This window comes from Protobothrops mucrosquamatus, unplaced genomic scaffold, assembly GCF_001527695.2.
Source record: "Protobothrops mucrosquamatus isolate PMUCROS unplaced genomic scaffold, P.Mucros_1.0 scaffold2720, whole genome shotgun sequence".
NCBI lineage: Eukaryota > Metazoa > Chordata > Lepidosauria > Squamata > Viperidae > Protobothrops > Protobothrops mucrosquamatus.
The window spans coordinates 82,921-110,067 of record NW_015388763.1 but is presented as its reverse complement, the minus strand read 5'-3'; the positions used below and the strand labels follow the sequence as shown (position 1 = coordinate 110,067).

Genomic DNA, 27,147 nt, shown 5'->3' with positions numbered 1-27,147 from the left:
CTTTTTGATGTAATAGGTTTTTTTCCCCTCTCTGTGGCTGTACTTGACTAATAGAATTTGTAAGATTGTTAGGAGAATGAAGCAACTAGAGAAGATGTGATCTAACTACAAATTAGCTCCAGTCCACTTGGAAAATTTACATGTGAATTCACCACAGCAGATCTGTTTGTTTTCAAAATGTGTGCTACCTTTTAACGTACCTTGAAGCTTATGTGTGCTTCAATGTTAGAAAGTGCCTGGTGCGAAGAACAAGCTATAATAGAACTTTATACTGTAACATTAACAGAAATGATGGTGTGTGTCTTTTCTGGTTTTCCAAATGCACAAAGAAGGGAGATGCGAGAGAAAGTGTAAATTACTAAACTATAGCAATAATTTCTCATGCAAGAAATAAATTAAGATCTTATAAAGAAAAAAAAAGAGTTACACATGGAGAACAAAATGACTAATAACAAGGCAGATTTCAGAGAAAGGCATAGAGACACATTATCAGATAACTAATGTAAGATGGATAACAGAGAGGCAAAACAATATAAGGAGATTGACCTTTGCTCTGTGAACTGTGAACAGACTTTTGAACCTTCAGATCCTGGCAGAAAATGAAATATATTAAGGTTAATGAGAGTGGCAGAACACTGATTATTTTTCTGGGCAACTGCTATAATTATTCCATAAATTGAATCTGGAGAAATCAAATGATTCAAAATAAGAAAGGAAGTAAGATAAGACTCTGTATTGCCCCCATATCTGTTTACTTATATATAAAGATATTATATTGGTAAAATGGGGAGGGGGGATATATGACAGCTGCAATTAAACTAGGAGGCCCCAAAAATCACCATGTATCTGTGTGTAAGTTGGGAGATTATATAAATTTGCTAAACAAATAAATAAATAAAATAAGACCGTTTTGTTACTGGAAAGTAAAGAAGAGTTGGAAGATTCATTCTCAAAGTTAAAGTGGAAAGTAGAAATTTGGGCATTAATGCTAAATATTAAGAAAGTAAGAGTAATGTTTATTTTATATCTATTTATATTTCCTATTTCTAAACTGCCTATCTCCCTGAAGCATGAGCTCTGAGCAGTGTATAATACACTATCAGCATATAAAGAAGTGTATAAAATTAATATTAAAATATTAAAATTAATTTACGATTAAAATTTTAAAGTTACAAAAGTTATAAATTTAAAAAATTCAAAGAGACAAAAAAGGCAATTTAACCCTGTTAAGATTGTACTAATAGAGACAGGGAGAGGGCTCTCTTGATGCTAAACAGCCCCATGATTGCATGATCTTTTGAGCCCCCATGCAAGGCCACAGAGTCATATTTTGAGCCCTTTTTGGAAGGTTAGGAGAATTGGGGTCCGCCTCCACAGTGCAAGGGCCAACAGCAGTGAAGGGTCTCTTCTTAGACCAATGTTAACCAACATGCTTAGGAAATTTACAGTTCACAGTGAAGAAATGAAAGTGACAATTGGTTTTATTTCTTGAATTCAAAAATAAAGATGACCAATATGATGGATAAATAAAAAGGAGATATGTGTTAGAGAAAGAAGACATAAACTCAGACAAAATCAAGACGAATAGGACATTTTCTGATAATAAAGATCAAAACGATAAAGCAATGGTATTTCCAGTAATTATGTATGGTTGTGAAAGGTAAACACAGAAAGTATGTAAGCTAAATACCTTTGAATTATGGATCCAAATGTGATTACTACAAGCACTATGCACAGCAAAAAAAAGTGATTAGTTGATATTGGGAAAAAAAAGATGAACTCACATGCTTTAGGCAGGTAGTGCTAATGGACAATAAACTAGGAGAAAAATAGTATTCCTGGCAAGCTGAGGAAGAAGGAAACAATTAGTAAGATGAATGGACAGTATCATGATTACAGGAATACACTTGGAAGAGATAGTACTTATTACAATAGACAGATTGAGATGGCAAGCATTTGTCTATGCAGATGACCAGGAAATGAGCTTATTTTGAAAGCATCCAATTAAGTAACTAGTTGGGCTAGACATACAAATAAAATAAAGTTTTCTCACCTGTGTAAGATAGGCTGTGTTTTCCTGTTCTTCTCTGACCTTTACATTATTTTCTGTGCTTGACATGTTACAAACAAAGTAATAGGAACTCAGTAACATATTCAAATGGAATAATCAAAATAAATTCCATGGGGTTTGATGTGAAAATAAATTACTACTCTTTAGCACCAAGTGTGAATTTCTTAGAGCTACTATTTCTCATTAAGCTTCTGTTTCCAATAATGATCTACAAGGAACTGTGTACAGTGGGGAAAGAAAAAAGAAATAATAAGTAATTAATGAGCCCAAACTATATAAAATGATACTCTGCCGAAAATATATGGCTCATTTTATTGCAAAGGAGCAAGTTTGCCCCTGTGTGTATTTCCTTCCTTTCCATATACATGCTGAAATCCTTCAGTGTCTGAAACTGAGCACATAGTTTTTCAAACTTTGCAAAAGTAAAATGTTTTAGTTTTATTTAATGCTTGATTGCTGTATTAAAAGTTTGTAAGTACAAAACAAAAATAATTTTTATGAGAGTTTTAAATCTTAAGTTCCCATTATTCTATTCTATTTTATTATTCTATTCCATATTTTAAAAATCTAATTAAATTATATCCATACAAAACATAATCCGTATTTATTCATTCAAGTAATTGATTGAAATTAATAAATTTATCATAACTAAGCTAGCTACAATTTATTGCAATTAGCCTCTTGTCAGCATGATACCATAGAGAACATGTGATTAATCTTTTGTTAGGTAGGACATATAATCCCTTAAATTAACTAAGGGGTCATTTATTGAGTTTGCACATCATACCAAGCCTTAGTGATCAGCTTATTTCATTTACACCTGGCATGATGTCCAAACAGCTATTGTGGCTTTTAAATAATGATTTATGGCATAAAACAAAATGTAAGGTATGTGGAATGACCAATGGAGCAGTCAGATTAGAGACAGCATAGCCGGCAGCTGGACGGTAGGACAGTCAAGAGGCTCAGAAGAAACCTTCTCTAGTTGTTTGGGTTGTAAAGGAGATGTGGGGGGTGGGGGGTGGCAGAGAAGTATGGTTTCAGACTTGTAACATTCTGTTAACATAGCTTTGTAATAATCTAAAATTGGCTCATCGGGTTTTGTTTCCTATCTGGTTTGCCCTGCAAGGCTGACACATAGAAGTATTTAAACAAAATATTAATCTGGTGATTAAGGCACCAGAGACTCACCAGGAAACTGTAACTTCCAATCCTTAGGCCTGAAAGCCAGTTGTGTGACTTTGGGCCAGTAACTCTCCCTCAGCCCGACTCACCTCACAGGGTTGCTGTGGGGAAAATAGAAAGATATGTTTGCCACCTTGATTTATTTATAAAAAATTAATAAAGATATGTATATGTAGTGAAATAAGCCAAAGGAAATGCATTGATGTATCTGAATATGATGATTTATTTGAAAGAAGCCAAGCAATGTGAAAATTCACTCCAATCAGACTAAATCGAGGGAATCAATAATTTAAACAAATAATATGGGATAATTGGACATCACGCCTCATATTTTGAGATTATTTTCTCTCAAATTCTCCTAGAGTTTGGCATTTGAGATTACTAGAATATATATTCTAGTACTATATATGTTATTAGAGTTTCAGTGAAAACAATCTCAAAATATTAGGCTTGATGTCCAGTTATCCCATAGTATTTGTTTAGATTATTGATTCCCTCAATTTTAGACTGATTGAAGTAAATTTTCACATTGATTGGCTATTTTGATATAAATCATCATGTTCAGATAAATCAATGCATTTCTCTTGGCTTATTTTACTACTTAGCTTTGAAGGAAAAGATTTAAATAAGCCCAATTCCTGAGTCGATATTTTTTTTCTTGTTTTTTTTCAATCCTATTTATAATGAACTACAAACATTCCTACTTGTTACATATATTCCATTTTTATCTAAGAGTTATAATTGATAAAATAAACCAATTGCTGAGATGATCCTTGTCTGTAGCATGCAGCTTTTCTAAACAAAAACTTGCTTCACCAGTTTAGTTGAATATCTTTGTAGTCCCATTGTTACAATTTAAAGCTCCAATTGCACAGTGTAATTGTCAAGAAGCATGTGATTTTGCGATTCTGATTTTTTTTTCCCTCACAAATTATTTTAATGAAGATGCATACTTGAGTAATCCACTTTCATAATTTATGGTCCCAATTGTGTACCTTGCCAGCTTTCCTGTTTAATTCACTGGCTGAACTAACTTTGGGAATGGTTGAATTTTTACATATTTTACTGATCAAGCTGCATATTTCATCATTTGAGTTTTGCGCACCCAGGTACTTTTGCTGATCAAAGTGCATGGTAAACTGATCAAGGAGGAATTACTTTTAAGCAGAAGCTATGCTCCTGTTTGCTATAGCTATTTTAATATCTCTCTTTATGATTTTCAGGGTTTTTCTTTTACTCCTTTCTGCATAATAGGAATAATTATATTGCATCATGATTATATTTTATTTTAAAAAGGCTGTTTTGCATAATAAGCAGAGATTCAGCATCAATAAATTTTGCCCACTTAAGTTGTTCTTTTTTAGAGCCAATCTACTGTATTTTAATAATGACTGATAACTAATATTAGCATCCTATGCAAAATAAATATAACTGACATTCCTAAAGAAATAATTCTGAGTTAGAATGTCATAAAACAACACAGGGTTTGGTTATCAGGTATTATGGAAACTAGAGCCCTACTAATGTTGTTTAAATTATGTTGGAACCTTGTGGAGTTTTTTTTTCCCCTTCATTGCAGAGGAAAGTCTTCACATCCATGACTGTTTGATTATGGCTTTCATGCATACTAAGACCTTGCATTAACTGGGAGTAGCTGACTAACCCTGATGGCTGAATTATAATTAGGAACAATGTTGATCTGCTATTCTATGATCTGGTATTGGAAAAAAGAAATGCTTAATACTATGTAGAACTTTTTTTTTTACAAAATGAGCATGAATTTTAACCAGTTTTGAAGGGACAAGCAATGGGAAATTCTATTTTAAAAATCAGAGCAGGGCTTTGGAACTACACACTTTTAAAATTTGATTGTTAAACTTTGGAACTTTTTATGAGAATGAGATGAAATTGACTGTACAGGTAAATCATTGGTGGGAGATGGAAAGTAGGCCAAAGTTTATAGAAATTAGTGCAGAAGTGTTCAAGTTACATCAGCTGTTGATTGTAAAAATTGCTATGACAGACAATTTGTGCAAGGCTCACAAAGGTACCAGTAATCTTTTGCAAATACCATTTAACTGAGACCTACCCCTAATCTGCTCATACTTGATTTCTTCAGTGACACTAGTATGCACATAGACATTATCAATGTAACCAACATGGTACGGTTACAGAAACAAATGACAATAGACAAACACATACACACACACACACACACAATTAATGTAATCCAGTGAGTAACCTTAGGCACAGAATATCTAATACAATAAAATAATATATAATTAGATTGTATACAGTGGATGCATAGAAACATATTTATTTCTTAATTTAGAAAGCCACCCTGTGTGGTGTTTCTAAATTAAGAAATAAATCAGTATATTTTGAGCAATAAAAATCACACAATGAAAATAATGCAACACTAAAATCACACCATTAAAACTCACTAGCTATCATCTTTACAGAGAGTGGTTAGGACAGCCGAGAAGATCATAAGAAGCTTGCTCCTGGTATTCAGGATGCTGCTTATAAGTGCTATGTGCTTAGAACTCAAAGCATTGTTAGAGACCCCACACACCCATTTTACAGTCTGTTTCTGATGTTCCCCTCTGGGAAGTATTTCTAGCAGGACTACCCGATTCTGTAATAGCTTTGTTCCTTATGCCATCCGTCTGGTAAACTCACAAGATTCATTTTTCTCACCATGTACATGTATACATCCGAACTAGACTGTGTTGTTTCTCTATGTCATATAATATATGTGGGTATATGCATAATTATTTATTTATGTATTTATTTTAGTCATATTAATGTAGTGTATATTGGAGGTGGTGACCCTTTGAGAGCTGTATGCAATGAAATTTCATTTTAATGTATGCTATTTAGTGTACATTCAAAGTGACAATAAAGTTATTATTCTATTTTGTTCTTTATGAGATAAACCAGGTCAGAAAATAAGCTCCATAAAGAGTACTGGAACTCTGTTATTGCAAAGTATGATAACATTATTTTTATTGTCTCTCTTCTCCCTTTTTTACAAAAGAAAATCAAGGTAGAGTAATCTTGAGTTTCTTTCTCATCCCCTCATCCCTTTCAGGGCTATGTTGGTGTTTATCAAACTATTCTTCCATTCCTTCTGCAAGGAAATCTACATACTCTTCTATACTGGCAAACATTTTGCATAGATTCTTCTTTTTTTTTCCTCTGAAAGGGCAGAGTCCCTTTTTTCCCAGATCAGTCAAGCATTGAGCCATTCGTTGCAACAGGAACCAACAAAACAGCTTGTCAACCAAGCAGAACATAGTGGGCAGAGAGACAGAGTGACTGACCCAAAGTCAACCAGCCAGCTGCATAAATGCCCTCAGTAATTATCCCACGTCTCCAATGACAGTATAATATCTAAGATCACCCAAATTATATGTCCTTAGGGTAGTACCATCCCATCAAGCATTGAGGTTAAGGCCATTTCTAGCTATAGAATGCCCAGCAGAGAATTTCTGACTTCTGGAGATTCAGTGTAAAACCATTGGTTTCTTCATCCAGTCTATGCAGCCCAGAAGCACTAATAAAAAATTAATTGCTTTTCCTGGTTCAGATGAAAAGGAGAGATAGAATCAAATGTCATCTAGGTATGGTTGCCAAATTAGGGCAGCCCAAATCTCTCTCTGTCTCTGTCTCTGTCTCTGTCTCTGTTTCTGTCTGTCTGTCTGTCTGTCTGTCTGTCTGTCTGTCTGTCTGTCTGTCTGTCTGTCTGTCTGTCTGTCTGTCTCTCTCTCTCTCTCTCTCTCTCTCTCTTTCTCTCATAGATAGATGAGAGATGTGTGTGTGTGTGTGTGTGAGAGAGAGAGAGAGAGAAAGAGAAAGAGAGAAGAGAGAGAGATACAGAACTCATTTTATTTGAAACAATTCTGTCATGATAACATGATGTGAAGGAAGTATATTATTTGCAGACTGATGCATATGCTACATTACATCACTTGACTCTGTTTTGATCCTAACTCCCTGACATTCATGTCTCAATATGAAAACTGTGGAAAAGTCATGTACGTGTATTTGTGTGTGTAACTTATATTAAATTTCCTTGCTATGCCATTACACATTAAAACCGATAGTTTTATTGATTAATCATCTTCACCCATTCCCCATGATTTTATTTCTTGGCAGTCCTGCATTCATTTATGCTGTCCCTATAATCCATTTCATGCTAAAGGACAGAACCATAGCTAGTTTGCTTGCTGTTGAAGAGTAGAATGGTTTGGATTTATACGACAGTGGGAGAATTTGGTTTTAAATTATCCTAATCAATGCTTCAATGAAATTGAGCTGTCTTCCATTTTTTTCTCAGAGAACATAACTCATGTTTAGTACCTTGCTCTTAATGTGGCAGCAATATTCCTTCTTCAGATTAAACAGTTCAAATATATGTTTATGTCAGCCATCGCATTGTGCCCTGCCTGCTTAATGAATTGTGTTCTCCTTGCTTAATACAGTAGTCTCTCAGGTATACAGCGTCTTTCATTTAGTTATCCTCTACCTCCATGTACTTTGTCTGCCAGTCCAAATAGAAATTCTAGGAATAAACACTGCAAAAATATAACTCTGTTTCCAGCATTGATCCTGAAACATTTGCTGAGCTCTGTGGATCTGCAAGAATGAACAGAGCAAGGAAATTATTTACGGCAGATTGCCCTAATCTTCCACATACTGTAGTTCTCCAAAATTCCTTTTATTATGATGATCCACAAAAAAAAAATGCTGTGGAAGCAGAGAATCAGTTCACTTTGTAAACCCCAAAGGATCCCCTACATAAGAAAAGTTACTGTTTTTTTCCAATATGAATTAAGATGAAACTTGAACAATCAATTGATTTTTAAAAGTAGATTTAAAACAGATTCAGAGGGATAGTCACTTGCTTTATTCTTTGACACTGATTAGAAACAGTGCATGTTGTGGTTATTAACATTTTCCAGTCTTTATCATAGCTGGAAAGGCATAATGGAGTGGGAGTGATAGTTCTTCATAATAAACTGACATTTGTTTATCAGTTTTATATTGCACTTTTTCACTCAAGAGCTCAACACTTACACAAAGCTCTTTCCACTGATTTCTTTCCCAATAACAAGAACCCTGTTGGGTAGATTTGATTGAAAGAGAATAATTACTACAAAGTTATCCTGTGAATTTCAGCAGCTAAGTGTGGACTAAAACAGAGCTCCCCAGCCTGGAGAGAAAGGGAGGAGCAGGGAAATGTGCACACGTGTGCATGCATGCGCAAGTGATGGCGCTCACAGCAGTGGTGTTAACACCATTGTGCATGTGCAAGCCAGTGGTTGCACTGGCATCTGTGCAGCTGGCCAGCTAGTGCCCACGTGCATGTGCAAATGGGCTACTAGCGCCCACGTGACACTGGTGGCAGCACTAGCAATCCTGGGCATGTGCAAATGGGGCTGCTAGTGGCCAATAGGCTGCAGCCTGGTACTGGACTGTGGACCATAGGTTGGAGACTCCTGGACTAGAACTTGGGTTTTCCTTATACCAATTTAGTACTTCAATCATTATTTGTTGTATGTTGCCCAGAGTCACTTCTTGAGAGATAAACAGCTAATTTGATTAGCAAGTTAATTAATAAATCATTATACCACACTGGTTTCTGTTCCATGTATTATTCATATCAGAAGAAGCGAGCAAAGCTTTATTTTTTTTTTAAAGTCTAGGGCTTTTTTTTTACTTTGGCATAATAAATTCAATCTTGGATAAAGGATAGTAAAGGATCAGTCCATAGTAGAGGAGATGCCAAATCCCAAATTTTAGAAATTTTGGGGATTCTTGGGGATCCAGCAGGGAGTCTGTTCAATGGTTGCACTGTTTAGATGGATGCTTTTCTCACAGAACCTTGCTTTTATTTATTTGTTAAGTGTTTAAACACTTGTGATATTGTTTTAGTTGTTAGTTATATGCTGCTCAGAGTCATGTACAGTAAGATGGCAACCATATAGATTTGTTACATAAATAAACCCCAGTGGTCAAGAGTGGAACAATAGTTTATGTAGTTATCTCCAGAGTTCTACATTCTGTCATCTTTTTCTAGATAATATTAATGGCAAGAGAGTGTGATCCAGGACATTCAAAGTTTCTTTTCCCAAACAGTAATAAGATAGCAGAGAAATAGTATCTGCTATTGAAAAGCAGACACTTCTGAAAGCCCATCCTTTCTTCCACAGATAGATCTTTATATAGAATAGAATAGAATAGAATAGAATAGAATAGAATAGAATAGAATAACAGAGTTGGAAGTGACCTTGTAAGCCATCTAGTCCAACCCCTCTCCCCCTATCCAAGCTGGAGACCCTACACCATTTCTGACAGATGGCAGTCCAGTCTCTTTTTGAAAGCTTACATTGATGAAGCTCCCAAAACTTCTGAAGACAATCAATTCCATTGGTTGATTGTTCTCACTCATATCTAGAACTTTAATATCTTGGGGTGAATCCTTTTCAGAATATTTTGTTTGGGATCTCTAATTTATTGCTGCTTTCACAGTTGTTCTATGATAAGCAGTATAAATCCTGTCTATTGGCTTTGTTTATTGTGCATATCATGGATCATAGTATACATAACAAAAGATAAGATAGTGTATTCTCCAGCACTGGAGATGGAGAATCCACCAATGGGTTTAGACTGTGTTCCTGCCCAATCAGATCAAGTCAGCCAAAGTTGCAATGCCTGTCCTGGGCTAGAGTGTCCCAGTCTTGACTTGATCTTGCCCAAGACAGATGTAGCAAGTTGGCTCTTAGGCAGGTACAGTTTCCATTGGTGGATTCTTTATTCTCTATTCTCTTCAGTCTTCTGAGACAGTGCTGTATTCAACACTGTGTTTTTTCCTCTCAGTTGGCTGAAGAACTGTTTGCCTTTAACTAGGAACGGAGACTTTCGTTCCCCCCCTCCCCCCCACTTCCAACCATAAAGGCTTGAGGCTGAGGGGACTTGCTTCCCCTCTGTAACACAGCCCTCCTTCTCCTCTTGGACAGTATACATAGCAAAAGATAAGATAGTGTATTTTGCACTATCAGCATGTAACAATTGAATTCTTTGTATAACGGTTAAAGGTAACTTTCAATGCTCTCCTAAACTATGCTTCTTTCTACTAACGTGCTTATTATAATAGGAAGATAGATTTATTAATTATTTTATTATAGTTTTATACCCAATAAAATAGATAATATCTAATAATTCAGGAAAATTTCCAGTTTCAGTTTAGCAGTTTAGTGTCTGATTGTCCCATTAAATCAATGTCATAAATCCATACAATATTAATTAAACATATCTTTGGTCTGTGGGAGGCTTACCTTATTCATTCTTAGAATTATTGTAATATTCATCTAGACACCTACATACAATAGGATGGGGCAATAAAAGTAAATGTAATCTCAGTTGTATGAGTTTCTTGAGCTAGAATAATTGAATCACATTATTATTTTTTTTGCCATGTATAATAGTAATGCAAAAATCTGTTCCTGTCTATGGTTAATAAATGTGCTCATAAAATTTTACAGCCTTATTCTCAAGCACTAGTTAACTCAAACATCCCCCCCTCCATTTCATGTTCTGGGTACAGTGAAGGCATTTTCTCCTTCTTTTGTATATCTGGATTATCACGGCAGACAAAGAGGCAGGATGAAAAATGGCATTACAAATGTTATTAGCAATGCACAATAGATTCATCCAGCTTAAAAGCTCATCCTACGGGTCAGGTTCCTTCACCAACTTCAGCATGATGTAATATATCCAACTTTGTTTTTAGCATTAAAAGTTTTCCTTTACATTTGGGGTAAGAGGGTTGAGCACAATGTTAATGGCCATTTTGACCCAATAGTAATAGTAGCACAAAAGAAGCAGAGGAAAGAATGCACAGCTAGAAACACGCAATGGTAAATGTGTGAATGAGGGCAGAAAGGAGCTTTGGCACAAAAATGTTCAAGACATTTTGGCAGGATGAAATCTTGGCATGTTTCTAGGCATCTTTCTCTGGCACAAATTGACTTTGCTAGCTCAGCTGTCATAACAGCTTTTTTAATTATTTTTTTTGCATCAAGTGAATTCTTGGACAAAAGACTATCAATCACATAATAGCAAATCTACATAACACGAGGAAAACGTACTGAAATGATTGCATTGTGGAAAAAGTAAGAAGTTATCTGAAGCATGTGCAATATTGCTCATTCACCCAAAAAGCACATGCAAATAGGCATTTCAGGTTCATATTTGTCAAAGCATTGGGGGGAGAAATCTATTTCTAATTGAGATGAAAATAAACTCACTCTCAGAACTGCATTCATTAGAAGGCAAGAGACGATGAGGGAAACTCATGATATGGTTTTGATATTAGGGTTATGGGTTTGGCTTTATGAAAATAAGTCCTAGAAGGCCTGAATTTAAACACATATCCCATCGTTCCTACATACCTTGGGGTGAGATTTCTTTTCCCATTTGGAATAACCATGTTGTTTCTTGGCAATATTTTGTAAGTCACTTGCCACTGCTTTCTTTCTAGAGCTGAGAAAGATTGACTGGTTGATACATGTGTTTTTGTTTTTGTTTTCTGGAGGGAACTAACAGACATTACTCCAGATGTCCAACCTGCTTTCCATTAATTAGAGAAAGCTTATTGTTTTTCTGAGAAGGGCAATGCTTACTGCAGACTGTCCTTCAGTGAAAAGATTTATACTCCTCATTGCACTGCTGATTGCATAAAGAGCTAACATAAAGAGCCAACAGTCACTTCCTCACAAATCATGTTCCTCTCAGTTTATTTTTACCTTTACTAACTGACACACTGATAGAACTACCACTGTTCTCAATGCAATCTAGTGTATATGAGAACTAAGTCAATATGTAGGGCAATCATAGTGAAAAGAAGACGGTAGACTGAAGCTTGTGATATATACAGCATAATCTCCTATTTTCACTGTTGTGATATTAAAAAAAGGAAATAAATGATCTCAAAATGGATGATGTGATATTATGCTAGGAGGGGAAGAAGGCTTCTTAATTGCCAGCAGCATATATACAATACCGCAACTTGTTATGCGTGTTTATTGTTATTACTTGATTCCACTTATTGTAGAACAAATAAGCTATTATCTCTATGACAACTACAAGTCCATCTGCATAAGACAAAGAATATCCCAGAAATACAGCTGTGCAATTTGTGTTGTTCTCCTTCCTACAATTTCCCTCAGGTCATATTTATATCATAGGAACAAGTCATAGGAAACCAAATGAGACTTCTTTCTGAGGAGGCCTGAGTAAACTGATAAGATATCTTGATGCAATTGGTTAAAAAAAAAAAAAAGCTTATAATCACAGCAAAACTCTAGCCTTCTGAAGGGTCCTGCACATCACAGCTTGATAAGATTTTTTTTTAAAAAAATCTTGTTTTCTCTGGCTATCTAATCAATAACTACAGTAGTCCTAGTAGACCCACCACCCTCCTTGCCTTCAGGAATGCTGCTAAGACCCTGCTCTCTTTCCCCCTCCCCTACATTGGGTCAACGGGAGGAAAGCTCACATTTGTCATTTTGTGATGAGGTTGTTGTGGTGTTTGGTATTGTTAAGGAAGTTTTAAATTGGTGTTGTTATTTCTTCATCTGTTGTTAGCTGCCTGGAGTTCTTAGATATAATATGATTTATCAGTTCCATAGGAGCTCTGCTGGATCAAAATATTGGCTCACCTTATCCAGCATTTTCTTTTTCCCCCAGAACCAATGAGATAGCTCTGGGACATTCACAAGTAAAATCTGCAGAATGTAATCTCCCCGTGTTGTTTATGGCAATTGAGAAATCACCAGGGACAGGCAGAAAATGTTTGTATCTTTCCATCACAGATATGTTTCATGCCATTTCAACAACAATCTGCAGTTTAAAAATATTGCAATAGAAACGTGCCTTATTTTTTTAAAGAAAAATGTATTTTGAATGTAATTATATAAATGTATGTTTTGTCTCCCTTTTATCTTGACTTTTATTAAGTCAAATAAAATAATTTGTTCAGATATCTTTAATCAATACTGTAATTAAATACTGCTTAAATTTTTTGCATCACTATAAAACTACAGAAAATTTATGTGGTTTAATTATGAACTAGGATAGCTTTAAATAATCTCTCTCTCTCTCTCTCTCTCTCTCTCTCTGTGTGTGTGTGTGTGTGTGTGTGTATGTGTGTGTGTGTGTGTGTGTGTGTGTGTGTGTGGTGGTTGAATGCATATTTATTTATTGTTCTGTGCATTCACACCTTTCCTTCAAATCTTAAAAGTAAAGATGGACAAACATATTCTCAAACATGAAATCCTATGTTAGGCAAGTAAGCCTTCAGTCATGAATCATTCCTACATGCATTTGAAAGCCTAGTCAAATTTGTATGAATTATTTTCTAAATTAGAGCTTAATACCATTTTTTTCCACTTTTCAGATTGGCAACGCTTGCTTAGGAAACCAGAGTAATGTAACAGATCCTAGCATGCAGGTATAAATCTTGTTCTTTTTATACATTCTGATCACCCAAATTAAATTCCTGCTTTCTCCCTTGTTATGAATCATCAGCGTTCTCTATACAGTGTTATTTTTATTCTCTCAGTTGGTGGTTTTTTGTTTTTGCATTTTGTTCTGTTTTGTCTGAAAACTCATTTCTAATCTACAGCTCTAAATTATCTAAGGCAAATCTACTGATGCAGGAAGATGCATTGGTGTAGGAAGAAGACAATGAAGAAAAAATTATAATTGAGGCCCTCCTATCACAGCTTTTTATTCATTATCCATATTAGTATTTTTATTTATTGATACTATATCAAAGTTTAGCTGGACAACATGTTCCTGTTTTAGTTTGTAGAAGTCAATACTGGATAAAAAAATTAGAAGCCAGCAGTCAGGGCATTCATAACTACATCTGAATGACTTTGCTAGAGTAACCCTCTTGTACTAAGGGTATGCTACCAGAAGGAGAAGAATGAACAATTTGAACATTAGAACCACTGAGACATACTGTAGACTTGTGATGCCTCACATGTTGATATGTCTACATTGTGAAGTAGCAGATATCACAATAATCTAGATAGGTTTCTGGAGAGTGTTGGGGAGTGATCGTTGTCCACAATCACATCAGTAATATTGTAATCAATCAGTTCTGGAAGACAAATGTAGGCTAATGAGAAGTCCAGAACCACCAGGATATTTTCATTCTCAGAAATTTTATTTGTATCCTATGCAGGGTTACAGAGAATGAAATCCAAAATTTCAATATGTGGTTCAAATAATGACAGTATTTTAAGATATTTAGAGACAAATTTTATATGTTCTTAAATAGAAAATGAGTGATTTGTCATAGCAGAACATCTTATATCTATAGTCCAATGTTACTGCAATTTTCATCTTCATTTTCTAGAGAAATAAATTTAGCTTTATATTTGTCCTAAGTCCTAATCACTTTTCAACACACTAAATTTGGGAATACTGTAGCATAATCTAATAGATAATAGGGAAAGCCAAATTTTACAGATGATCATGTTACTTGCAACAAGGTTGTATATTTTTTCTTCTCTCTGTTATTTTCTGTTATGAATTTTAGATGGTATGGGTCTGTCTTCCTTGCCTTTTCTATATTGACAAAAATATATAGAACATATTGGTAATATACTATCACAATTCTATTCCTTCTCTGCTGCACTCCAACAGTCCATCAAATGGATTATATTGGAAAAAGGGAATCATTTCTAGATTTTCCATCCTAACCCATATTTTCCCAAGAAGTTAATAAAACATTTTCTAGAAAAATCTTCCTAATACACAGAAATGAGTGCATAGTTATTTAATGAGAAGAAAATCTGCATATATGCTATATTTACTGTGGATTCCACTCTATGTGAAGGCATACGAGTTCTCATTGTGCTCCATTTTCAACTGCTCTGTTCTCTATTCACACAAACCATTGATATAATTTCTTGCCTTTAGTCACATATTTCTTTCCCCAAGATAATCAGACTTGGGGGAAAAAGGCAGCAATTCATTATGTTATTTCTGCTATATTAATTATCATGGCTGGTCAATAGCTGAGCAAGCAAATGTGCAATTATTTTTACTTAGGAAGGATTGGGCAGCTGATAATTTCTTCCATTTTTCTCTGTGATTTTTTTTTCTTACACTTCTTCTCCAACAGAAATATTTTTTATTGGCAATGGCAGTTTTGTGGTGCAATGTAATCTATTTATTTGCTTTTCAAGGGGACCCAATTCTCCTCATTGGAGAGTTTTCTTTTGAAGCAGATCAACCTTATTCTTTGGTGTCCAAACCTATGTTTCCATTCCTTGCAAGTACCATTGTAACATTTTAATATTGATTGTGTTTTCTTCATTATACCCACAGAAATCGCACAGTCCTCCATGGATTAAACCAGAAAATAACAAATCAACCGAGAGAAAAGGAAACAATGCTGAAGAGTCAGCTAAAATCAATGAAAAGACTCTGTAAATGCCATCTTGCTATCTTTAAAATGTTATTCATTTGCTATCGTCTTCATCTTTTTAGTCCAGAGGCATGAAAATGTACCAGGTTTCTAGAGCATGCAATTTTTTCACTATTTTATGGATGTTTGTAAATTAGTCAAGAAATTTCTGAAATAGATTGACTAGTATCTTTCAGCAATAATCCAACACAAATGGATGTTTGAAAAAAAATGCTTTGTAATACAGTCCAGTTTTTTGAAATATTATTCTGCCCTGATCTGTAACTTGCTTATTATAAATCACTCTGTTTTGTAAAGAAAAGCTATTAAGAAGTTTTATTTTATTAACCAATTCTGTTTTGTAAGTATCTTTATTGTATACAACAAAGATGATTGGGGAGTGGAGGCTAAAACATATAAGGAACGGTTGCTGGAATTAGGTATGTCTAGTTTAATGAAGAGAAGGACGAGGGGGGACATGATAGCAGTGTTCCAATATCTCAGGGGCTGCCACAAAGAAGAGGGAGTCAAGCTATTTTCCAAAGCACCTGAGGGCAGGACAAGAAGCAATGGATGGAAACTAATCAAGGAGAGAAGCAACCTAGAACTAAGGAGAAACTTCCTGACAGTTAGAACAATTAACCAGTGGAACAACCTGCCTCCAGAAGTGGTGAATGCTCCAACACTAAAAGTTTTTAAGAAGAGACTGGATAGCCATTTGTCCGAAATGGTATAGGGTTACCTGCCTGAGCAGGGTGTTGGACTTGATGACCTCCAAGGTCTCTTCCAGCTTTATTATTATTATTATTATTATTATTATTATTATTATTATTATTATTATTATTATTATTATTATTATTATTATTATTATTATTATTATTATTATTATTATTATTATTATTATGTCAAAGCAGAGAAAGAAGTGACTCTACACATATATACATAGTCAGACACAGTAGTGTCTGTATTTCAGAAAAAAAAATACTTACCTATTTCAAGTTTTTGATCATTTTTGATCAAGCAGAATCCTATGTGCATAGCAATACTTATTATCCAAACAACTACATAAAGTTTTGGAGATTACATCTAATCAAATAAAATAGATTTTATAGAAGATCGGTATGGAAAACAGCTCAGAAAAAAGTTGGTTGCAATGAAATCTTGTTAAAAGTAAATGGGGCTTAAGATGATTGCTTCAAGTTTTTATAAAATTGTACAGAAAGCACAGTTGGTTAAAAGGGTTGGTGCAATATATTTAAGAATCACTCTCTTTGAACTGTAGCCTGCTTTCTAGTTATACTCTTTGTAGGGATTTCATGACTTTGAATATATTTTATGTAATTATGTCCAGATATATAATTAGCTATTTTCTACATAATAGATAATTAGATTTCTGGGGAGGAAATGGTGCTCATTTAATGAGACATACTAATTTTCTATTATCAAAAGTTTGCCTTCAAGTAATAATGATCATATAGTTAACATGAGAAAATTTGTTTTTTGGGAAGTTGTATTTTTTTCTGTATTGTATTAATAACAGCTATTGCTAAAAATAATGATTATGAACAACTTCTTTACACTAACACAGTACATCCTACACAACTGGCTCCTAATCTTTAGCAGCATACTGCAAAGAGCTTGCGAATATTCCTTGTTAATTTGATCGGGGAAAGGAACATCCTTGTCCCTTATTAATCGAGACAGAAACCATAGAAACATTACATGTCACACGCTCATAGTCTACAATTCTAGTTTTCGTTTTATATGAGATTCCTCTTTGCCCATCTGGTCATCCTCATATCCATTCTCTGAAACAAAGAGCTAAAGGTAGCTAAGCACTGGTAATGGATTCCTGGGTCCTTTAAGGTAGAGTATCAAAGGTACCACCTTCAACTCCCATGTCATTAGCATGAGGATTGGGATGGGGATGGTGAAAAAGAAATGGAAAAGTTTTACTTACCACTAGAGTGATTGCTGAACAGACTGTAGTCTTGACAAGGCACTGAAGATGTGTTAGCAATGGGAAAGTCAATACCATTACTAGTAAGGAAAAAGGAGGAAGCAGTATAGTTCCACCTTCAGTTCCATCCCAAACAACCTAATACTTCTTCTTAGTGGAGCAGCAGAACCTCCCCACACATACTGTGTACTTACATAGGACTATGCATAATGGTATTTAAGCTGTAATGGCATAATGGTTAGAGTACAGTTTTGCAAGCTAACTCTGCTCACAGCCAGGAGTTTGTTCCTGACAGGGCTCAAGGTTAACTCAGCCTTTTATCCTTCCGAAGTCGATAAAATGAGGATCCAGATTGTTGGGGGCAATATGCTGACAATTGTAGACCATTCAGAGAGTGCTGTAAAACACTATGGATCAGTATATGTCTTTTGCTATTCCTAATTAAACCTTACAGCATTTGGCAAGCAGCATAATCAGCTTTAGCTATTTTAGTGATTTCCAAACTATATATTTAACCCTTATTGTTCTGCTGGCAGCAAGATCTGATTGCTGGCACAGCAACGGATTCTATTGCAAATCAGGGCTGTTTCCAAAGGAGGCAGAGGAGGAGAGGTCCCGGGGCTTATGGAGCAAAGGAACTGGGTGAGGCTGTCAGCAGTTCCAGAGGAAGGGAGAGGGGCTTTTGGAGGAGTTGGAGGCGGAGGCAGCATGCTCCAGGGGTCAAAAGAAAAGAGGCCCCTTTAAGGAAAAGGTGGAAGAGACAGGATCAGAAAAAGGAAAGGAGGTGAGGTTGTCGTGCAAATTACAAGCTAATTTGAGGGCTAATCGACATGGAGCTCCATTTCCATCTGTCCTGTTTGCCATTGTTCATTCCCTTGCCTAGAGACTAAAATAGACATTCTGAAACTTGAGCTGGCCACAAACAAGGAGTGTATATCGGAGGTGGTGTCCCTTTGAGAGCTATATGCAACAAAATTTCATTTTGATGTATGCCAATTGGTGTACATTCAAAGTGACAATAAAGTTATTATTATTATTATTATTATTATTATTATTATTATTAGTAGTAGTAGTAGTAGTAGTAGTAGTAGTAGTAGTAGTAGTAGTAGTAGCAGCAGCAGCAGCAGCAGCAGCAGTAGTAGTAGGTACAATAATGCTACTTCTAACCTCTTTTGTCATTATCCTCCTTGGTCTCCATATATAAATGGAGCCCATTCCTTCCGCCTTTCTTCTATACCAAAGGTAACATTTGAAGAAATAAAAAATAACTTATTGTATTTATACAGAATAATCCCAGGTGAGTACCATATAATTTGTTCCTTAGAATGGTTATCATGATCTTGAGTGTAAGTAGCATTGTATGGGATCTACTAGTAAACGTTCAAAGGATTGCATTGTCAGTGACTTCCAACTTGTATCTACTTCTAAAATAATTTTAAACCCAGAATCACCATCTCTGCTGATGTCATGTAAGTACAATGTAAGTACAGAATTATTGTTGATGTACTTTATTCACAGCCAATTCCACATTTTAGAGGACAATTTAAGTTTTAGCACAACCACTGAGAAGGGTAGTTTTTATGCAATAAAAATGCAGTTATTGCTGTAGCTCACAAATGGATTATGCAGCATAACAAGAAACACAAAACATAAATGAGTGAGGATCAGGATAGTCGATACAAAAATATGAAAAGAAAATAATCTGATAGCTGACAATCTCTTTAATCATAAAGGGGTGCCTTGTACCCTAATACTGTGCTTATCCATCTTCTGATGCATCTTCTTGGTAGAAATCCATGATTATAAGATTATAGAAAAAGCACAAATGTGAGCTGCTTGCGTATTTGCCACAGTTACAATTATACATTTTGAAGCTTTCTTTCACTAGGTATGTTTCTTCATATATTATGTACTGAGAATTTAAATTACCCAGTCATTTCAAAAGAGATTACAAAACATCACTTCTAAAAATAAACCTTGTCCCGTCATCCACTATTTGACATTCAATAAGAGAGTAGAGAGTTTGTAATGGGACACGGTGATGATCTATACATTCCGTAATTTCAGCCTTTTAGTGCAGAGAGACCTAACTTCTATTAGCTCAAAGATTACATCAGTCTTTTTTATAGATATTGAGAGGTATACTGCAGAAGTGGATGGTGACAGAATCCCTTCTGGGAGAGAGTTTCAGGCATTTTACAGAGTGAATTGATGTCTTGCAAAAACAAACAAACAAAACCAGCAGTGTTTGTTTTGTGTTTGTACGATTTTTGCCCTATCTATTCTAGAAGAGGTTTTGGTGGGCCAAAGTAGGAATGCTTGCAGATAATTACATGGCCACACTTCTTGCCCTCTTGTATTAGAGCCTAGTATAAAGTGGAACAAAATTAGGATAGCTCTAAACATTCACTTTTCTATTTCTTCCAGTGCATTGGTTTGTTTTAGGGTGGTTCAGAACATTTGAAGAAAATAGCTACGGAACTGCCTTTCTCAGCTTCTGTACCATTTGATTTTCTCAGGTGTATTGTTTGCAGGAAGAATAGAGTAACTATTTTAGTTCCCATGACAACTTTATCATCACCCATTGAAACGTCTTTGCCAAAAGTTCCCTTAAGGCAGGCAGTTGCAATTCACTTGGCAATGACAGAGGCAACTCTTTCTCAATGGATTTTGAGTGTGAGGAATTGTTAAGTTTATATTTATAATTATTAGCAGTATGCTTCCTTTCTAGCAGAAATGGGGGATTTTAGTGTGAACTTTTGAATTAGTACTCAAGCAATCTATTGCCTTCAAAAAAAAATTCCCCTAGATTCAGAAATATAGTTATTCTGTATTGGAAGATATGAATACATAAAGAGAAACAATTTTCTGGTTATAATAACTACCTGGACTCTTTCAATCTGGGTTTAGGCTGGGCCATAGCACTGAAATTGCATTGGTTGAACTTGATGACCTTTGAGGGCTCAGGATGGAGTTGATGCAACAATTCTTGCCCTCCTGGACCTCTCAGAAGCTTTCAGTACTATCAACCATGTTATTCTTCCCAACCAACTTCTGGGGCCGGGAGTGGGAGGCACTGTATTACTATAGTTCTCCTTCCTCTGTGACTGGTTTCATTTAGTATGGTAGGTGATGAGATGTCAATCAATAGAATAGAATAGAATAGAATAGAATAGAATAGAATAGAATAGAATAGAATAGAATAGAATAGAATGGAATGGAATGGAATAACAAAGTTGGAAGGGACCTTGGAAGTCTTCTAATCTAACCTCCTGCTCAGGCAGGAAACTCTATACCATTTCAGACAAATGGTTGTCCAATCTCTACAATGTCCCTAAAATGTGGAGTGCCCCCGGCTCCTTTTTAACATCTACATGAAACTGCTAGGAAGATCATCTGTTGATATCATGTTGATGAAATCCGATTGCATATCTCCAGCCTTAGCTGGTCTGATGGCAGTGCTGTGAGTGCTGGAGGCTGTAAGGGTATGGATTGAGAGGAATCAGCTCTCAAGCCTCACAAGATTGAGTGGCTCTGGGGTTTTGGTCTCCAGATCCAGGTGATATTTCATCTTTGACTCTGACAGGATAGCACTGGTGTGCAATTTAGGAGTTTTCCTGTTTTTTTTTTCCTTCTCAAGGAGTAGGTGGCAACTGTGACTAGGAAAAATTTGCATTTCTTCATTTAGTGTGCTACTTGCACCCTTTCCTGGACTGAGAGGCTTTGCTCATGAACACTCATGACCCGATTACCTCTCATTTGGATTACTTCGATGTGCTCTGCATGGGGCTGCTTTTGAAGACCACCCAGAAAGTTCAACTGGTCCAGAACACAGCAGCGCATACAATTATGGGTGATCCTAGGTTTACACCTCTGTTGTGTAAGCTACACTGGCTTCCAATTTTCCCCCCAAATGCAATTCAAGATGGTGGTCATCACCTTTAAAGACCTATATGACACAAGGCATATGGGGCTGCCTCCACCTTAGGACATCTCTCTCTCCTACCAGGTTTGATAGGGTGCATGTGCTCCTCATCCCTTCCTTTAAACATAGTCATCTTATGGGAGCTAGGAAGGGTATCTTTTCCATGGCGGTCCCTGCCCTAAGGAACAGTCTTCCTCCCTAAGCTCCAGAATTCAGGGCTCTACCCTCCTAGCTTTTCATAAAGCACTGAAGAGCTGGATTCCCTCAAGTACTGGGATAAGTTGAGGGTTACTGCATATTGAAAGCTTGACTTGGTGCCAGATTTTTATTTTTATGGTGTTTGGTTTTAATAGTTTTAATGTGGTGTTTATGTTATTTTAATTTTTGATTGGGAACCACCTAGGGCTTGTTATAGGATGGGTAGCTATATGAATGTTTTAAATAAAATAAATAATTTTATGAAAATGTATTATATCAAGGGAAATTGTCTGCAGAAAATCCACTTTAGGAGGAATTGCAAACAAAAAGGTGCCTTTTTAAAGAGATCAGTGTTCTCCTCATATTGTCAATTCAATAATTTCAGAAGAATTTCTTTTTACAGAAATATCAGATGGAAAAGAGGCAAGAGTATCTTGAGTGATTTTGTATTTTAACATTTTTTGATTAATTTTGTCTCTTGGGTTGGCATAATAATTGTATACATGCACACATTTTTCAAGCTCTTTCTGATCAATGCAACTTTGAGCAGAAGAAAAGTCTTGCATCTTTTGGTTCTTAAAGGATTTTAATCTCACACACTTAATCTAAATGAGACTTTAAAGAAGAAATCTTTCAGCCCAGCCTAACAGCTAATTTAGTATGGAAAAATAGCTGCAAGTGAGTACACACAATGTTCATTTCGATTGTAAAGAAATATGAACATCGACCTCTGAGCATTCATCTCTGGGAATGAAGACAACTGGTTTATTAGTTAAATGTTAGTGCCAAATTTTGGGATAAATGAGACTGTGAATTGAAAGTATGCAAAAAATGGAAGCGGTGGGTCTCAAACACATTTTACAGCTCTAAAACAAGTTGTAGGGCAAACTGGATTAATATTTCTAAATAAGAGGAAAAAACGTAACTTGTCTCAGAGCAGTATCAAGTTTTTATAGGAAGAAAGCAGGGCACTCTTCTTTCCTTCTTGAGGGTTTGCCCAAAAGTTTTTATAATGCAGAAGGTTTTACCATGTTGATCACATGGTAACACAGGAAGGGAGTCAAAGCTGTGACATAATGGAAGTGAAGCATTTAGCCAAGGGTGCTTTATCAACCAAAGCTCAAACTACACTACAACAGGTTTCCCCAACCATGAGACCTCCCAGAATTCCTAGCAATAGGCACTAGTCTGAAGAAAGGACTGTGAACCATATATATACTTCTGCTTGAACCTTTTATCCTTATAGCAGTATCAGTCTCCCCTGAACTGGCCATAGAGATTGGCTTTCTTTTCAAAAGAAACCTATTCAGATTAATCCTGTATCCAAAGTCTTGTTTCATGTGGCCTTCAGTTACCCTTATATGAGGTGACCTGGCCAGTCTCTGTCAGCATCCTGCCCTTCACAGTACATAGCTTTGCACTCTGTGTACAAATCCCACCTTTTACACTCCATGACTTCTAAATAAATTAATTCAAATGCAATCTTCTGGGATAAGAGAATGGGAATATAGCCATATGAAAATGTGTCCCCAAGTGTTCATTCACTACTCCAGTCAGGGTAATTTCTGATTTAGGTCAGGAAACTTCAGGTCAGGAAAATACTCCATTGACAAAATAAACCTATTTCCACATATAGAAGCTACTAACATTAGTAATTTATTGCATCATTAAGCTTTAATTATGGTGCTAGTTGGCTGCTATGAACAGGAATGGCTATGTAGTGTTAAAATGATAGGAATAATCTTTTTAACAAAAAAAAAATGTAAATGGGAGCCAAACTTACTGAAACTTAGCATTCCTCTGTTCTTTTGAAGATAGAACTCTTATTCAGTATCTTAGATTCATTATATATTATGTTAAAGGAAAAATCTTCATGGGGGTCCAGTCCAACCCGGGAATAAACAACAAGGAGACTGCTTTAGAAAAAAGATTGTAGTTTATTGAAGAGGAGAGCCAGACAGAAAGATGGCTCTGGGGAAAAAAAGACCACATGGAGCAGAGTGGTGGGCTTTTATGCCTTCTGGTTGTTTCCTGTTCCTGTTTGAGGCTTTGTATTTCCTGTGTCGTATACTTTGACCTGAGTCTGAGTGTGCTCTTTTGGTATTGGTGGGTTAATCCTATTATGTCCTGTTTTAGAGGTTGGGTAGGGTATGTAGATTTTAAGGTCTTTGTTTTCCTAACTTCTTCAGTTTCTAGCTGGAAGGCTCCAACCTTTCTGAAAAGATTATTACATCTGCATTTCTAAAAGCTGGTTTCTTCTGAGTTGTCTGGCTGGGGGGGGGGAGTTTCTGCCTTTTTAAAGATCTTCTCCATTATTCCTGTGGAGAAATATATTCTGTCTTTTTAATATTTCCCAAAATATTTTTTTCTCTGGATTCTTCCCACATTTATTTATTTGGGAAATAACCCCATTTAATTTTTAAACACCATAAGTTGTGTTTTAAGAAAGGGTCTGGATTTCTTTTCTTGATCTATTCTCCAATCTTGAATCCTTGATTTATTGCTGCAAACCATATTTCTCATTTTGTAATCAGTTCAGTCAGAGCCCTGAAGTTTTTCCACAGAATGTCTTTTATGCAAAGACTAAAGAGACCATATCTCAGAACACCCACAAAGAGCTGACACCTCTCTTTTCTCGCTGCCCATATGGGCTGATCTGCACACCAGATTGCCCCAGCATGAGTAGAGGCCATTGACTATTTCTTGAGAGTGAGAACAAAGCATATTATCTTTCACCCATACCCAGACCATAAGGAAGACAAGCTCTGCTGGTCTTTATTTGCTATATAGTGCTTATATTGGTGTTTTCTAACTTGGGCCATTGAATTGGTGCTGTCTGATGTCCTGCTGTGTTTTATGTTATTGTAGGCAAATACCTCCACTCCATCTGGTTACTGTGCAATGTGGCAGAAACACCTTTCCAGGCACTTTTTTTTACTGCAAGTTCACCAGAGGAACTGAGAAAAACTGGGTTTTCTTTTACTTACCTTGCTTTTTGCCAGCTGAAATTAACAAGATTTTTGGGCTTTTCTCTTGTAACCAAAGCAATAGGAAAAAATGGTAAAATATCTTTATTTATTTCTTTTCTTCTGTCCAGGAGGACTATACAAATGGGGCAATGTATTCACAGGAGTTGTGATAAATGTGGCCATTCAACTAACCCACAGTCAAAGCAGGGAACAGAGTTGAAATCTTAAATGGGATTTCTTAACCTGCCTTCATTTGCTGCTCTTGATGTATGAGAAACAAACTGCTAAAGAACACAGGGCAGAAGAGCCCTTTTATTCAGTGTCCCTGCTGGGCTTTCAACTTGTTTTTGTCAATTTCTAGGTCTCTTCCTTGATTTAAAAGTGATATTACCAAATCTGTATAAAAACATTTAGCCTAAATCTCATACCAAAGCTGACTTAGACATCTTCATCAACGATTTGGATGAGGGGATAGATGGGGAACTCATCAAATTTGCGGATGACACCAAGCTGGCAGGAATAGCCAACACTCCAGAAGACAGGCTTACGATACAGGAGGACCTGGACAGACTTGAACACGGCGCTATCTAACAAAATGAAATTCAATGGTGAAAAAAGTAAGGTTCTACATTTAGACAAGAAAAACCAAATGTACAGGTATAGTATAGGGGGTACCTTGCTCAATAGTAGTAACTGTGAGAGGGATCTCGGAGTCCTAGTGGACAATCGCTTAAATATGAGCCAGCAGTGTGCTGCAGCTGCCAAAAAAGCCAACACAGTGCTGGGCTGCATTAACAGAGGGATAGAATCAAGATCACGTGAAGTATTAATACCATTTTATAATGCCTTGGTAAGGCCATACTTGGAATACTGCATCCAGTTTTGGTCACCACGATGTAAAAAAGATGCTGAAACTCTAGAAAGAGTACAGAGAAGAGCAACAAAGATGATTAGGGGACTGGAGGCTAAAACATAAGGAACGGTTGCTGGAATTGGGTATGTCTAGTTTAACGAAGAGAAGGACGAGGGGGGACATGATAGCAGTGTTCCAATATCTCAGGGGCTGTCACAAAGAAGAGGGAGTCAAGCTATTTTCCAAGGCGCCTGAAGGCAGGACAAAAAGTAATGGATGGAAACTGATCAAGGAGAGAAGCAACCTAGAACTAAGGAGAAACTTCCTGACCATTAGAACAATTAACCAGTGGAACAACCTGCCTCCAGAAGTGGTGAATGCTCCAACACTGGAAGTTTTTAAGAAGAGACTGGACAGCCATTTGTCCAAAATGGTGTAGGGTTTCCTGCCTGAGCAGGGGGTTGGACTCGATGATCTCCAAGGTCCCTTCCAACTTTATTATTATTATTGTTATTGTTATTGTTATTGTTGTTGTTGTTATTATTATTATTATTTAAAAAATCTTTCATTGCAGCCAATGGAAATTTTATTATATAACTGAGAGGGGAAATATATTTTTTCCTCCTTGTGTAGTATTTTTCCAATTAAAATCCCCTTGTGCCAGTAATTAAAGGAAGTTTGATGATGTAATTGCAAGCAATAGTGCCATTTGTAGTTGACCCTTATAGCAGGACATGGTCCAAACTTCCTAAAGAAACATTAATGTTAAAGTAACTAGACTAATTAGCAATATAGCAAAAATAGAGGGTTTCTTTTAAAGGAAACAATGCTAATGTTGATTAGCAATTGAAGAGGATTACATCACAGTTCTTGTAAGGAATGAATTTAGACAATTTACTGAAATAAGATAAAAGCTAGCCAGACTAAGTAATAACTGCATATCTCATTCACTAGAAAACTCCATGCAAAGAGAATTGATCTGCATTATTTCCCACAAATTTATAAGGATTTATAAATTGACTTACTGCAACTTTGGGATTAATAAAAATAGAAACTTCTTTTTTAGCATCTCCAAGTTTGTGAAGATTACTGATTTATTAAATTTGTGTGCTGCCATCTATCTACCCAGAGTGACAAGTTACACAGTGAATGTTCCAACAAGCCACTTGGGTCCAATTTTTCTTCATATTTTTAATTTTTAAAATTGGAACAAGCATTTTCTGGGTCAGAATCCCATTCTCCAAATGAACAGTAGGTTGAGGAAATAATATTTGCATTCTTGAAAAGATCCTTGTCTGGCACAAAAGAACAGGTCCACATGTAAAGATCCGATTAAACTACTACCACATGTAAAGATCCGATTAAACTATTCCTATGAACAGGAATCGTCTCATCTTCTTGGAGTTAAATAAGGGTCAATAGAATTCAAGGGAGGTTGGACTTACTTTGCTTGTGCCTATGTAAAGATTCTAGGCTGATCCCTCTTTTAATTCCAT

General features: G+C 36.0%; 1 protein-coding gene across 1 annotated transcript in view; it reads left to right on the top strand.

The window, feature by feature from the left end:
- The window catches only part of LUZP2 (leucine zipper protein 2), a 69,550-nt gene extending 53,501 nt beyond the window's left edge, over positions 1–16,049 (top strand). The window contains exons 5-6 of the mRNA XM_015825618.1: positions 13,722–13,775; positions 15,668–16,049. Of these exons, the coding sequence (XP_015681104.1) occupies positions 13,722–13,775; positions 15,668–15,772 (159 nt within the window). The 3' untranslated portion in view covers positions 15,773–16,049. The remainder of the gene's footprint in view (positions 1–13,721; positions 13,776–15,667) is intronic.
- Positions 16,050–27,147: the final 11,098 nt, after the last annotated feature.